The sequence below is a fragment of the Myotis davidii genome, unplaced genomic scaffold (genome assembly GCF_000327345.1).
Source record: "Myotis davidii unplaced genomic scaffold, ASM32734v1 scaffold274, whole genome shotgun sequence".
Taxonomy (NCBI): Eukaryota; Metazoa; Chordata; class Mammalia; order Chiroptera; family Vespertilionidae; genus Myotis; species Myotis davidii.
Genome location: NW_006285613.1, coordinates 1,794,713 through 1,808,484, shown reverse-complemented (window position 1 = coordinate 1,808,484; position 13,772 = coordinate 1,794,713). Strand labels below are relative to the sequence as shown.

At 59.8% G+C, this 13,772-nt stretch overlaps 1 protein-coding gene across 1 annotated transcript in view; it reads left to right on the top strand.

Annotated features, from left to right (window-relative positions):
- The window catches only part of RNF157 (ring finger protein 157), a 37,166-nt gene that overhangs the window by 13,639 nt on the left and 9,755 nt on the right, over positions 1-13,772 (top strand). The window contains exons 10-16 of the mRNA XM_015559213.1: positions 1,817-2,055; positions 3,149-3,257; positions 5,245-5,356; positions 6,033-6,232; positions 6,730-6,792; positions 7,959-8,007; positions 9,657-9,767. Coding sequence (XP_015414699.1) covers positions 1,817-2,055; positions 3,149-3,257; positions 5,245-5,356; positions 6,033-6,232; positions 6,730-6,792; positions 7,959-8,007; positions 9,657-9,767 — 883 coding nt within the window. The remainder of the gene's footprint in view (positions 1-1,816; positions 2,056-3,148; positions 3,258-5,244; positions 5,357-6,032; positions 6,233-6,729; positions 6,793-7,958; positions 8,008-9,656; positions 9,768-13,772) is intronic.

Genomic DNA, 13,772 nt, shown 5'->3' with positions numbered 1-13,772 from the left:
TTTTTTATTGATTTCAGAGAGGAAGGGAGAGGGAGAGAGATAGAAACATCATTGATGAGAGAGACTCATTGATCGGTTGCCTCCTGCACACCTCACACTGGGGATCGAGTTCCCTGACGGGGAATCAAACCGTAACCTCCTGATTCATAAGTCAGTGCTCAACCACTGAGGCACACTGGCCGGGCGGTAACTGGTTTTCTTTATCCCTTTTGGTGGGGTCCGGGGCTGGGAGCCGAGCGTATGAAGGTACCCCCTCCGTTTCAGGGTGCGAGGCACGGTGTCGGGGTGAAGCCTCGCAGCAGGTACTGACTTCCTTTAGATTCCCACGCTAACCGTCCCATCCAGGGAGCGGCACGGCGATAACCGCTTCGCTGTCGGGGAGGAGAAACCAGTGTCGCTTCACTCCTCACAGAGAACAGACTGCACCTGGAGTCATAGTGACCTGTGCTCCAAACACAGCAACCCACGCAGAACGTTAAAGGCTGGAATGAGTTACCAGCGACTCTCCGGTGGACTTTGGACGGGAGGGGGCTCGCTCAGCTTAAAGGGGAACAGGACAGAAAAAGGCGGTGCACGTTTTACCACGTAACAGATTTAAATTTCAGCCCGGCTGATGCGGCTCAGTGGTTGCGCCTCGACCCAGACACCGAAAGGTCACCGATTCAATTCCCAGTCGGGGCTCATGTCCAGGTTGTGGGCTCCGTCCCCAATAGGGGGCGTGCGGGAGGCAGCCCATCAGTGTTTCTCCTTCCTTCTCCCTTCCTCTTTCTCTAAAAACAAAAACAATAAAAACAAAACATCGGAGCTTTAAGAAATTTTTTTTGAATTTCAGATGATTAACACATGACCAAAATTGAAAGGCAGACAACCACCCATTTAAAGAAAAAAAAATGTCTTCACGACATTTACTCCGGAGGGGAGCCCGCGTCTCGGCCGTAGCTCCTGTGAATAAAACAGATAAAAAGTTCAAAGGCTTTCAGAACGCAGTTCTCAGAAGAGGAAGCGCAGCCGGTGAGCAGTCGCTGCTCTCAGCGCCGGCCACATTAAAACCAACGATACGCAAGTGAACGGGAGACACCGTTTTCACCTTTCGAATCAGAAAAACCTCTTTAAAGACACTCCAGGCTGGCAGGACTAAGTAGGTTTTCTGTTCTGCTTTGAGGAGTGAAACTAGAAAAATCGTTGGGGAGGAAAAAAAAGGGCTGTGTATGTCAAGAGCCTTAAACACAATGATACGAGGTGATCTAGGGCCTAAGAATTTAATACCAAGAAAATCACCGGAAAAAAGATTCACGCCCTAGGACATTCCTCAGACTGTTCGCAGTCGGAAATGTCGACACGGCGAAGTAGCCAGCACCAGGGACCAGAGCTGCGGTGTCGGTGAGAAGGGGACGCGTGTGAAGGAGAACATCTGTGTCAGGTGGTGAACGCGGGCTATAAAGTTGTGATTCACAGATAGGTGGTAGCTGTGCAAACAGGACAGGGGGAAATGGGAAGAAAATACACAGAATGCTCATAAAATTATTACTTTGGGTGACTTGATTATTGATGGTTTGCCCCCCTCCTTTCTACATTTTTCTTAAACCCTGGCCCGAGGATATGTTTATTGATTTTAGAGAGAGAGAAAGGGACAGACATTGATGTGAGAGAGAACATCGATTGGCCGCCTCCCGCAACACATCCCAACCAGCACACCCCAACCGGGGCTTGAACCTGCAGCCCGGGCGTGTGCCCTGGCCAGGAATTGGACCCGGGACCTCTGGTCTGAGCCACGTGGTCTGGCTAATGAACTTTCCCACCCGTCTGATCCCCCTAGTCCTCCGAGAACATCCCGCCAGGCTATGAAGTGGTGTCCCTTCTGGAGGCGCTCAACGGGCCCCTCACCCCGTCCCCCGCGGTCCCTCCACTCCACGTGCTGGGCGACGGCCACCTCTCAGGAATGCTGCCCGCCTACGGCAGCGACGGCCACCTGCCCCCTGTCAGGACGCTCTCCCCGCTCGACCGCCTGCCCGACGGCAGCAGCCAAGGACTCAAGCTCAAAAGGAGTCTCTCCAAGTGAGTCACCGGCACGCGCCCGCCCGTGTGGCCCGGGGTCCTTGGCGGGGTGCTCCCAGCCATCCCCCACCTCCTCAGCGCCGCTCCCCACCTGGGTGCCTGGGCAGGGGGGGCCCGCTGGGCCATTCCCAGAGCGTCTCGTCTCCCGGGAGACCTGGGGCTGATCCCTGGGGGAGCTTACCCCAGCCCTTAGGAGAGGAAGGTGAGATGGCAGGCGCGGACGTAGGGGGACCAGATAGACAAATCTCTTAGGCGTTCTGTTGGGGGGGATGGGGTCCAGTGCATCATTTAGTCCAGTGATGGCGAACCTTTTGAGCTCAGCGTGTCAGCATTTTGAAAAACCCTAACTTAACTCTGGTGCCGTGTCACATAGAGAAATTTTTTGATATTTGCAACCATAGTGAAACACAGACATATTTTTGATATTTATTTTCTATATTTAAATGCCATTTAACAAAGAAAAATCAACCAAAAAAATGAGTTCGCGTGTCACCTCTGACAGCGTGTCACAGGTTCGCCGTCACTGGTTTAGTCTGAAGATGAAAGCAACCTTGGGATCTGTATCTTTTAGGCATTTAAAGCCGACGGACGAGGCGCAGACTGATAAGCTTTCTGCCGTAGCGTCAGGGAAGGCGGCTTCTACACCAGGGTGGGGAGCGTTTTCCTGCCAGGGGCCATTGGATGTTTATAGCATCCTTCGCGGGCCATGCAAAATTAAAAATTAGCTGCTGTATCTGGTCAAACATTTAATTAACTCATTCCTACTGCCTTGGCGGGGCCAGACCAAATGATTCTTTCGAGGGCATGGCCTGCGGGCCGGACGTTCCCCACCCCTGTTATAGAGGAAAATATTAAGAGAGCAGGAATTTCAGTGGTTTTTCCCAAGTTTACACACAAGTTATGGAAGCAGCTGAAGAGAAAGCTCAGATGTTCTGATGCCCACGAGCGGGCTCCGTCCCTCCCGGTGCTCTGCCCACCTCCCCGCGCCTTAGGGTTTGGGGTGCTCTGCGCGGTCCGCCCCTTCCTGCGGGGTCTGTTGGGAACGGGAGGGTCTTCATGCGACCAGCGGCCCAGCTGCTGTTCCCTCCGACAGGTCCATCTCCCAGAACTCCTCCGTGCTGCACGAGGAGGAAGACGAGCGTTCCTGCAGCGACTCGGAGACGCGCCTCTCTCCGCGGCCGGCCGCGCAGCAGCCCGGAGAGGTAGCCTGCACCACCCTCCCTTCGTGGGGGTTGGACTCCAGGGCATGTCGGATGCCCGGTCAGGTCCACCTGCTGTCATTCATTCGTCAACACCTTTTTTTAATTTTTATAAATATGTTTTTATTGATGTCAGAGAGGAAAGGAGGAGAGAGAGAGAGAGATGGAAACATCAATGATGAGAATCATTGATATCGGCTGCCTCCTGCACACTCCACACTGGGGATCGAGCCCGCAACCCAGGCACATGCCCTGACCGGGAATCGAACTGTGACCCCCTGGTTCATAGGTCAACCCTCAACCACTGAACCACACTGGCCGGGCCGCCAAACACCTTTTGAACCCTCTCTGAGACGGCAGCAGAGGTTTCGTTCAATTCATTTATTCATGAGCCTGTTACTTACCTGTCGCTGTTCCGTCTGCCGAGGGCAGCAGCAGGGAGGAGACCGCCAAACCCTGCCTGGTGGCGCTTATGTTCTTGATGGTGGCGTGGGGGGGCCCCCGAAAGGCAGTAAGTGAAAAACGTGTGTCAGAGGGTGCTGTGTTCGCTGTGGCTGAGGAGGCCAGAGGTGGGGTTGCTGTCTTTACGGAGTGGCCCGTGAACACAGACCGAGGGAGGAGGCGTGAGAGCCAGCAATGCAGGCATCCGGGGAAAGGGTGCGGGCACAGGACACCCTGGGAGGACGTGTGGTGGAGGGAAGGAGTTGGGGTTTCCTGCCTGTGCCCCCCTGACGGGTTCTAGGTAACACAGGCACATTGCACCCCCTCTCGGCAAGGCAGTGAGCTGGGCCCGGGAGCAGGCGGAGATGACAGCAGGGTCCCGCCCTCAGGAGCTTGAGGACTAGTGGGGACAGGACATGTGCAGTGTCTGGCACAGAGTCGTTGCTCAGTTAAGTGTGGTTTGAATGAATGCATGAATTAATTAAGTTAACAATAGGAGACAATTGTGCCCAAGGCAGGGACCGTCAGCGCTGGGCCAGAGGTGGGAGAGATGGCGCGTGAAGAAAACCATGCGTGTGAGAGAGTGGGGATTCTTAGAAATGGAGAGAAAAGGGAGAGAGATGCTGGGGATGGGGAGACGTCCAGGCTCTGAGCAGGTCAGTGGTTCCGTGAGAGCTTTGTGTCCTGAAGGCCCACCTGCTGGGGCAGAGTCGATGGATTAGGGGAGACAGACTGAGCCTGGGTGGGAGGGAGCCCAGAGCTGGGATCGCAAAAGCACGCTGGTTCCGGCCGGCGTGGCTCAGTGGCTGAGCATCGAACTATGAACCAGGAGGTCACAGTTTGATTCCTGGTCAGGACACGTGCCTGGGTTGTGGGCTCGATCCCCAGTAGGGGGCGTGCAGGAGGCAGCCGATCAATGATCCTTATCATTGATGTTTCTATCTCTCTCTCCCTTCCTCCCTGAAATCAATAAAAATACATTTTTTAAAAAAAGAAAAAGCACGCTGGCCTGGAGACAAGAGAATGGGCTGTGGAGCTAGAACCCCTAGGACTTCGCACCTGCGGGGGGTGCTGGGGACGCTGGCCCAGCTGGCGGACAGTGGGGTGTCAGGGCAGGGCGGGCCGGGGAAGGGGCTGCTGTGTGAGACGACTGAGCTGGAACTAACCCGACATCCGAGGGGGTGCCCTGGGGTGGGCAGGCAGGCGGGCGGCCTTTGCTGCTCTGTGTCCCTTCCCTTCGGAAGGAAAGCTGCTTCTCATCCCGGGAACCTGGGCGTCCCCGTGTCACAGCTGCCGGCTGGCCTGTCACCTGAGCCCCGTCTCTGTGGGCCTGGCAGATGCTGAGCTGCGGGAGGATGAGCTGCCTGAGGTCTGCAGTTCCCCTGGGAGCAGCATCCGGGCCAGGGCTGGAGACGGTGGTGACAAGAGACGGCCCCGCATGTCCTGATGTCCTGGTCATGGCTTGGAGACCTCGGCCCCTCCCCGTGTCCGCTCGCCCTTCCTCCTGCCCTCACCGTGTTTGACTGGCGCTCCCTCTGTTGTTGCCCAGGAATGTGGCGTCACTCCAGATAGCGAGAATCTCACCCTGTCGTCATCAGGGGCCATTGACCAGTCGTCTTGCACGGGGACGCCTCTCTCTTCCACGATTTCCTCCCCAGAAGGTACGTGAGGGAGCGGGGAGGGCGAGGGAGTGGGGAGGGCGGCACGTCCCCCCCAGCCCAGTCCTCAGCCCTGTGTTTCCTCCGGAGCAGACAGACCCTGGGCAGCGAGTTAACACCTAAGCTGGTGACCAGCAGGCCCCACTGGAGGGGGAAGGGACTGCTGTCCCCGGGGCGAGCTGGGGGACAAGCACTGTCTTACCCCCAGTCCTGCAAGTCCCTGGTCCCCGAGTGAGTTCTGAGCTCTGAATGCGATGGAGCAGAGCCCTGGAAAACCTTCAGTCCAGCCCGGCCGCGTGGCTCAGTGGTGAGCGTGGGCCTATGAACTAGGAGGTCACGGCTCCATTCCCCGTCGGGGTGCAGGCCCGGGTTGTGGGCTCAAGCCCAGTGGGGGGTGTGCAGGAGGCAGCCGATCGTTGATTCTCATCATTGATGTCTCTCTCTCTCTCTCCTTCTCCCTTCCTCTCTGAAATCCCCCCCTCCCTCCCTCTCTCCCTGAAACCAATAAAAACCTATTTCTAAAAAAGGATAATAAAGAAAACCTTCCATCGAAACCCCTTCGGTGAGGGGGAGGCCAGGCCACTGTGGCCTCGCTGAGCGGGGCAGGGGCAGAGCTCGGCTCTTTCTCAGCTCCAGAGCCCATGCTGACCGTCCCCTCCTCCACCTCCCGTCTCCGCAGACCCTGCCAGCAGCAGCCTGGCCCAGTCGGTCATGTCCATGGTGTCCTCCCAGAGCCAGCACTCCCAGCTCAGCACCGACACGGTCTCCTCCATGTCCGGCTCCTACATCGCCCCCGGCACAGGCACGGGCACGGAGGACGAGGGAGAGGCGCTCCCCTCCCCGCTGGCCGCCAGCAGGGCCGCTTCCGAGGAAGGAGAGGTAAGGGCAGGGCACGGGGCCCCTCCATGTGACATATCCGGGGAGCCCCATCCGTGCTGGGAAGGAGAGCCATGGAAATGGGGGAATAGAACCCAGGGGTCCCCGCTCAGGCCTGACTCTGCACAGCACCACTTTTTTGTTGTTGTTAATCTTCACCCAAGGATATTTTTCCATTGATTTTTAGACAGTGGGGGAGAGAGGGAAAGACAGAGAAACATCGATGCGAGAGAAACACATCGATTGGTTGCCTCCTGCACACGCCCTGACCAGGGCCGGGGCTGGGGAGGAGCCCGCAACCAAAGCATGTGCCCTTGACCGGAATCGAACCTGGGACCCTTTGGTCCGCAGGCCGACGCTCTATCCACTGAGCCAAACCAGCCAGGGCTGCTTGGCACCACTTCTGTCGCGAGGACGTGGTTGGGGTTTGCTGGGAGGCGGGTGAGCTGGGTGCCCCCATCGCCAGCGTGTCCGCGCCTCCATTCTTGTTACTCTTGCAGGCGATGCCGGCGGCGTCTCCAGACAGCAACTTTGTGGGCCTCGCTGACGAGCAGGACGCAGAGGTAACCCCCATGGGGACGTGGTGCCCCTCCCGGCCAGAGGTCAGAGGGCCCTGGTGCTGGCTGGGGACGCAGACGGGAGGGGCGCTGTTACGGAACAATCCTCCCAGGTGGCGTTCGGGTCAGGCGTGCTGGGGAGGGACAGCAGCTGCACTCGGGGCCGGGGGGTGTCCAGTTAGCAGAGGGCACTGGTCTCGGGTTACAGACACGGAGTGGGCTTTGAACACCTGTTTGTCCCTCATTCACTTAGTGACTATTACACAGGTGACTGGGTTGCGGGTGCTGGCCGGCCCGGGGGCCATGAAGGCCTGAGTGGCCTGGCTTCTGCCTGCCCCCCACCTTCTGTACCCCCAGACGGGGAGACGGGGTGACAGTTCAGCGTGAGAAGTGCCTTGACCAAGGTGTCACAGGGCGGGCTCTAGAACTTCCCTTTTTAACTCTAGGTCAGCGGTTCTCAATCTGTGGGTCGCGACCCCTTTGGTGGTCGAATGACCCTTTGACGGGGGTCGCCTAAGACCATCATCCTGCATATCAGATATTTACATTGCGATTCATAATAGTAGCAACATTACAGTTATGAAGTAGCCACGAAAATAATTTTATGGTTGGGTCACAACATGAGGAGCTGTGTTTAAAGGGCCAGAAGGTTGAGAACCGCTGCTCTAGAACTTCTTCTTGAGCCATATATTCCCAGAGGAGAGTCTGGGTAGGGTTTGCAATCGGAAGGGGTTTCTGTGAGGTTGGGGTCTCAGCGCTGTTTCCTCAGACATCTGTTCCCACCTTAGAAAGCAGACGAGCTAACCCAGCACCAAGGCTATTGCCGGCATGTCCAGCTGCATCCGAACACGCCCCAGACCAGTCCCTCCCCAAGCCGGCCAGCCCCTGCCCGGCCTCCCGGGCACCTCCGACTCCTACGCTGTCGCCGCCGGCCCTGGAGTTAAACCCGTGAGGGTCACTAGTTCGGGCTCCAGCCCATGAGTGTGCAGTTGGCCCTTACACGGCACAGTTCGGGCCGCCTTGTCCTGGAATCAGCTGTCTTTCAGGTCTGCAGTGGGGAGCCCCGTGGGCAGAGGCCGGCGGAGATGTGGACAGCTCCCCGACCCACGCTGTTCCCGGCCCACTGCGCTCCCGCTATGCTCCGAAGCCTCAAGCGCCTTCCTCTGTTGTAGGGCAATGACGTCATGGAGGAAGATGATGGGTCCCCCACACAGGAAGACGGTAAACGACCTGCTCTTGGCTCCCTCTCATCTGTCCTTCCCCGGGTGTTCTTTCACGGGCGCAGAGGGGGCCCCGGGGTGAGCGGGTGGCACTCCTCAGCGTGTGCCCCGGGGAAGGTCACCTTCCTGATGGGATGGGCTGTCCGAGGACCGCAGTGCCCGCCCGGCTCACTCGGGATGGGGGTGCAGCAGAGGACGGCTCCCCCTTTACATGGAACACATTCCGAAGCTTCTTGGGCAGCTCCCACCGCCTGTCTTCCTGCTCCGGCCCCCAGCCGGGTCCCCCAGAGCTCTCAGCGCCCCGCGGCGATGCTGTCTCCTCCGCGTGGGAGAAAGGACTCGGGCTGCGGGTTTGGTTTTGCTGTAGCGAAGGAGGCGGCTGACGTTGCCGGGACAGGGATCCCAGGAGCCAGCAGCACAGGGCGGGCGGGTCCGTAGCTGCCCGAATGGTTTTCTCAGGCCTCCAGGACGCCCTCCGGTGGAGCGTGGAGCAGTGTGGTTTCTAGTGCCGATAAGAGGAGGGGTGGCCTGCAGAAAAGGGAGTGGGGAGAGGGGGTGGGGCTGGGCCTGGCCCCCCAGGGGATGGAACCCAGCTCTCCCCTCTGCTCTGAGGCGCCTCTGCAGAAGGACACCTCCAAAGCAGACCTGACGCGCGGGGTGCAGACGCCACCCTCATCGCTTCTGCTTCAGCGCTGGCCGTTGCTTGGGGAGTTCAGGGTGCGCATGCGGACTTGGCCACTCTGCCTGGCCAAGTCGCCCTGAAAGAGGGGATGGCCGCCAGGCGGGGCCTCCGCCACCCTCTGCACAACGAGGCCCATGACCTCAGTGCTCAGGGCTCCCTTTGGGACTGTCCCCAACGCCCCCCCCCCTCAATATCTGCTTCCGACAAGCTCAGGCCGGTCCCAGGTTCAATTCCGATCAAGGCCATGTACCTTGGTTGCGGGCACATCCCCAGTAGGGGGCGTGCATGAGGCAGCTGATTGATGTTTCTCTCATCGATGTTTCTCTCTATCCCTCTCCCCTCCTCTCTGTAAAAAATCAATAAAATATAAAAAAAAGAAAGAGGGAGCTTGAAAAAAATAACTGCTAAAACTCTACCCTCCCCCTCTCACATGTCTGTAGGTTTCTGGCTAGTCCCCTTAAAATGTCCTCAAGATAACAAATTTCGTGAAGTCCCATAAGAAGATGGCTCCTAACTTGGTGCATGTGGCAGTTCTGACTTGACATGCAAACTTAGGGAACCTGCGAGACCTGCGATTGTTCTGGTATTTAGCATTTGCAGAGCCCTGTGGTCACAAGCACACCCGACAGGACCCACAGGCACAGGCAGGAGTAGGGCAGCTCCTCCGGCGGGTCCCCAGCTCCTCCCGCCCCCGGCAGAGCTCCCCTCCCCCAGGCTCCGGCTCCTGCGGAACAATGGCTGGAAAGGGGCCAGTGAGGGAACGGGGCAGGCTAGGTCGGGAACGTGAACCTGCCCACACAGTTACATTCCTTATTGTCCACTCTTTACCCACTTAATTATTGTCTTTCTTTTTTTTTAAAAACACATGATTCGGTTTGTTTGTCTCCATCCTTAAGATGTTTATGTTCAGGACAGCAGAGCAGAGACGTGTCCAGCGCGCCCGTCTAACTGCGTGAACTCCCTTACAGGCCAGAGGACGTGCGCGTTTCTAGGCATGGAGTGTGACAATAACAATGACTTTGACATCGCAAGCGTGAAAGCACTGGACAATAAGCTGTGCTCTGAGGTCTGCTTACCCGGTGAGTGGCAGTCTGCTGAACGTGAACTTGGTGGGAGTCGCTCCCCTGCTCACACCCCTGCTCTCACCCCGGGGTGCCCACCTCCTGCCCTGCGGCTCCTGCAGAAGCCTGGGCTGTGCTGGGATGCCGAAAGCTGCTGCTGAAAGGAAGTGTGTGCCCCGAGGGTGAAGGTCAGGCCGGAAGGAGGGAGCAGCTCTCCCTCTCCTTCCCATCTTCCCTGTCTTCCTGACGGGCCCTCCATGGCGATCTCGCAGATCCCATGGCGGGCGGCCTGGCCTGTGTCCCCCACCGGCGGTGTGGAAGGCAGCCGGAGCCCTTACGAAGGGCATCCGCGGCTACTCGGCAGGAAGGTGAAAGCCAGCATGTTCTCGATGCGTGAGAGGCTCTGTGACCGTGAGCTTTGGGGGACCAGTCGCCTTGTACTTGTCAGCGCTGGATCCCAGAGGAGAGGTCAGGGCTGGAGGGTGACCGTGCCCCCTGGAGCCCTAACCTTACATTTCATCAGGGCTGTCAAGGCCCCTTCCTCCTCCTCACGATGCTACAGGGAACCCAGGCCGACTTCCTGCAGAGGAGCCGCGGTACCAACCGGTGCGCGCTGCCCTCTTCCCCCCGCTGTGCCCAGGTGGGGGCTCCCCGAGCCGCTTCTCCAAAGCCCGGGCCTGCCCCCGCGGACTCGGTCAGACTGCCCTCCGGGTTTTACGGCAGACACTGTCCCTCACACGTGTGCTCCGTCATCGCTCCGCCGGCCCCTGAAATGGAGACATTTCAGCCTCAGAGCAGCCCCCTGGCATCGCGGTCCAGTGCTTTACGCGTTCCGCGAAGTGGCCGCGGCTTTGGGGCCACACGGCCGCTGTGGTTGCCACGCTCCATCGGCCTGGGAAGGACACGGTCTGCACGCTCGGGCCGCAGGAAGCCGGGCCTGGAGGCGCGCCCTCCAGCCTTTCCCGGGCTCCTGGGTCGAGGGCTGACCCAGGCCGGTCTGGACGTCACTTCCTGCCTCCCATCCCCACCTCGCTTCTGTCTGTCCGTTTGTTTTCTGCCTTTTTCAGTTCTCTGGTGTCCTGTAGGCTGTGTGTGGAGGCCCGCGTCCGCTCTGTGCCAACACTGTCCTCCGGCTACGCCCCCGCGCTTGCTGGGCCAGCGCCTCCCGCTTCGGTTCCATCCCTAACCGGCAAGGGCCCGTGTTCATAGACTAGGACTTTTCCAAGAAAAAAAAACTATTTGGGAGGATATATCCATTCCTGTTCCAGAAAAAGGGGGTGCTTCTGTACAAGGGTCCTGGGGCGGGTTGGTCCGGCCGCAGATGGCATCTCTGCCCTCGCTCCGCCGTGTGTGTGTGTGTGTGTGTGTGCTCACTGGGCGTGCGTGTGTGCATAGGAGAGTCTAGGTGCCTGCTCCCCTTTAGCCCCCCCCCCCACTTGTTGGCAGAGGGAGCTGCTGGGAATTGTTGGAGCCAACCAAGCTGCTGGAAATGCGAGCGTATTCCCTCTGCTTCCTCCTCTCCCTCACCCTGCGGCCAGCCTGCTGGTTGACATTCAGTCCGCTCTCTCGGGATCGGGGAGGGGAGTGAGACAAGGAAGGAAGGACCCCTGGGGTTCCTTTTGGGGATCTGAGATTAAAGTGGGGTCACGGCTGAGACCAGACACACGAATCAAACCGAGCGCTGTGATGTCTGTCGGGAGAGGGACTCGGTGTAAGCGCTTGAGGTGTCTGTCCATTGTCTCCTCGCCAGAGGTCCGGGGCTCTTAGGAGTCTGGGTCGGCCGGGAGCACCATGTGGGGAGCAAAGTGCTGGGGAACCCTCCGGAAGCGTCCGCGGGGTTCGTGGCAGGCGTACCAGCTTTGGTAGGTCCCCTGGGATGGAGGGGCCTCGGCCTTAAGGTCAAACTTCCATCCCACGATGGAGATCCCCAGGTCCCTCCCCACCGGCCGGCCGGGCTCCTCGGGCCTGTGGGCTCCAGGCGGCTTCCCTTGGTCTGTTTCCCTCTCCAAGCAGAGGGTGCTCCCCTCGAGGAGGGCCCATGAGAAGCAGAGCCGGGGGCACCCCACTCTCCCTGTCCCCATCACCCTCCATGCTCACGGTGCTCGGCCCGGGAGGCGCGGCCAGCTGGTGGCGAGGCCCACACAGGTCTCCGTCAGAGTGACGCCGACAGGGCACCTGTGTCTCGGAGCCTCTCATCCCCTAAGAAGCCTCCGGGGTTCTCGGGCCGGACACCCAGGGCCGGAGGGGTGTCCCCAGGTTGTTGGAGAGGCTCTGCTCTCCAAGGGCGGGCAGCGAAGCGGACAGGGCAGGGTGAGCAGTTGGGAATTCTGAGACCAGCAAAGGAGTGGCAGGTCCAGGGGATCGGACGGGCTGTCACCCAGGTGGCAGCGGTCGGGGACCAGCAGTCGTTCAGCGAAAGCTTCTGGGAGGTTGATGGGAACGAGCGAAGATGACGGGTTCAGTCCTGGAAACACTGCAGTTTTGAAATGGCCTCATGGGGCAGCCGTGGGCGTAGCTAACAAAACTGAAAATGCCGGTGGAGACGAGTGGGTGACCCAGACCAGGAGGCTCCTGGGGAAGGCGGCACTCGGTAGAGACTGAGGAAACAGCCAATTCACACCACCCCCCCTCCAGAAACCTCAGGAAAGGGGTGCCCTGGACGTGCTCCCCAAATCCGCCTCTAGAGGTCTCTTCACTCACCCATTTCTGGGTCCCCGAAACGGGAATTGAAGGGAAGCGCCTTTACCTGTCTCCCCCTGAGAGTTTAAACCTCTGAGCCCCGTTTTCTGGCCGGAGTCTCCCCAGCATCCGGGTTCCTTCCTGTGGCCAGGCTCGCCCCCTGGACCGGGTGAGCAGAGGCAGCGTCCCCTGTAGGGAGAGGGCAGTCCAGGCGCATGGGTAGCCCCAGGAGAGCGGATGCCAGCCCGGGAGCCTGGAGGCCGCCCCGAAGGCAGCAGTGTCGGCCGGGGAGGGTTCTGGAATGGCCGTGTCTGCTGCGAGGGCTCCTGTGAGCTCAGCAGGACCCCGGCCCGCGGTCTGGGGCAGCGGCGTTTTGTTCTGTGCATGCGTGTGTGTCTTCGCTCCTGTTCACCATCTGCTTCTGGTCTTTCCCACCGCACAGCGCAGCTCCGGAGTCCTGCCCCCTAAACCCCGAGGACTAGGTATGCGACCACCCCACTGTGTACATGACACAGCTCCTGCCGCCTCGGGGCTCCACGTCACCGGCGGCCTCGCCTTCCCTTCTTGGTCCTGCGCACGCAGAGTGCCGCCCTCGCAGGGAAGGAGCTGCTGACCCCCATCCCCGATGCCGGTACCCCAGGGACCAGCGGCCCCCCAATTCCGGCTGGGTGTGCGACACCTGAGGGTTTCCCTTCTGCTCACCCCTCTTCCCCGGGGCCCACCTCCCCGACTATCAGAGCCCTGAAAGCATTATCGCCCAGCACGTTTCTTGGAAATAAGCGGTTGATGCCGCTTAACCCCAGAGCCTCTGCCACCAGAGGGTGTGGGTTGGCTGGCCTAGCCTGCAGCCGGCCCCCCACATTTGTGAGTGTCCCCCCTCAAACATGAGCACGGCCAACCTCGGCCCCGCCCTGCAGAGTAGGTCGGCCCTGCTCAGGAGGTGGTCCAGGCACAGCGTGAGAAGTGGGGCGTCCATGCGGGCTTCAGGGGAGCCCTCCGACCCCCTGGGCCTCATCTGGCAGGGCCTGTGGAGGCGGGTGGGGGCTCCGCTGCTCGGAGCCCCGAGTTAGGTCTTCCTCCTGTGCTGTGGGCAGCCTGGCCCTACCTGTCCACGAGCGTCTCCCTGCGTGGATGGAGCCGGGCCGTGGGCAGGGAGGGTGGGCAGGGGGAGATGCGGAGAGGTGAGCATGCGGGGACAGAGCCTGGGGCACTGGCCATTGTGCACCTTCTGCTAGTGGGCGCCCCGCTGGGCGGCGCTCTCCCCGTGACCTCACCCAGTCCGCAAGCTCATGCATGCGGGAAGGCAGGGAGCCAGGCCGCCGGAGGCCTCGTCCTCTGCTCCAT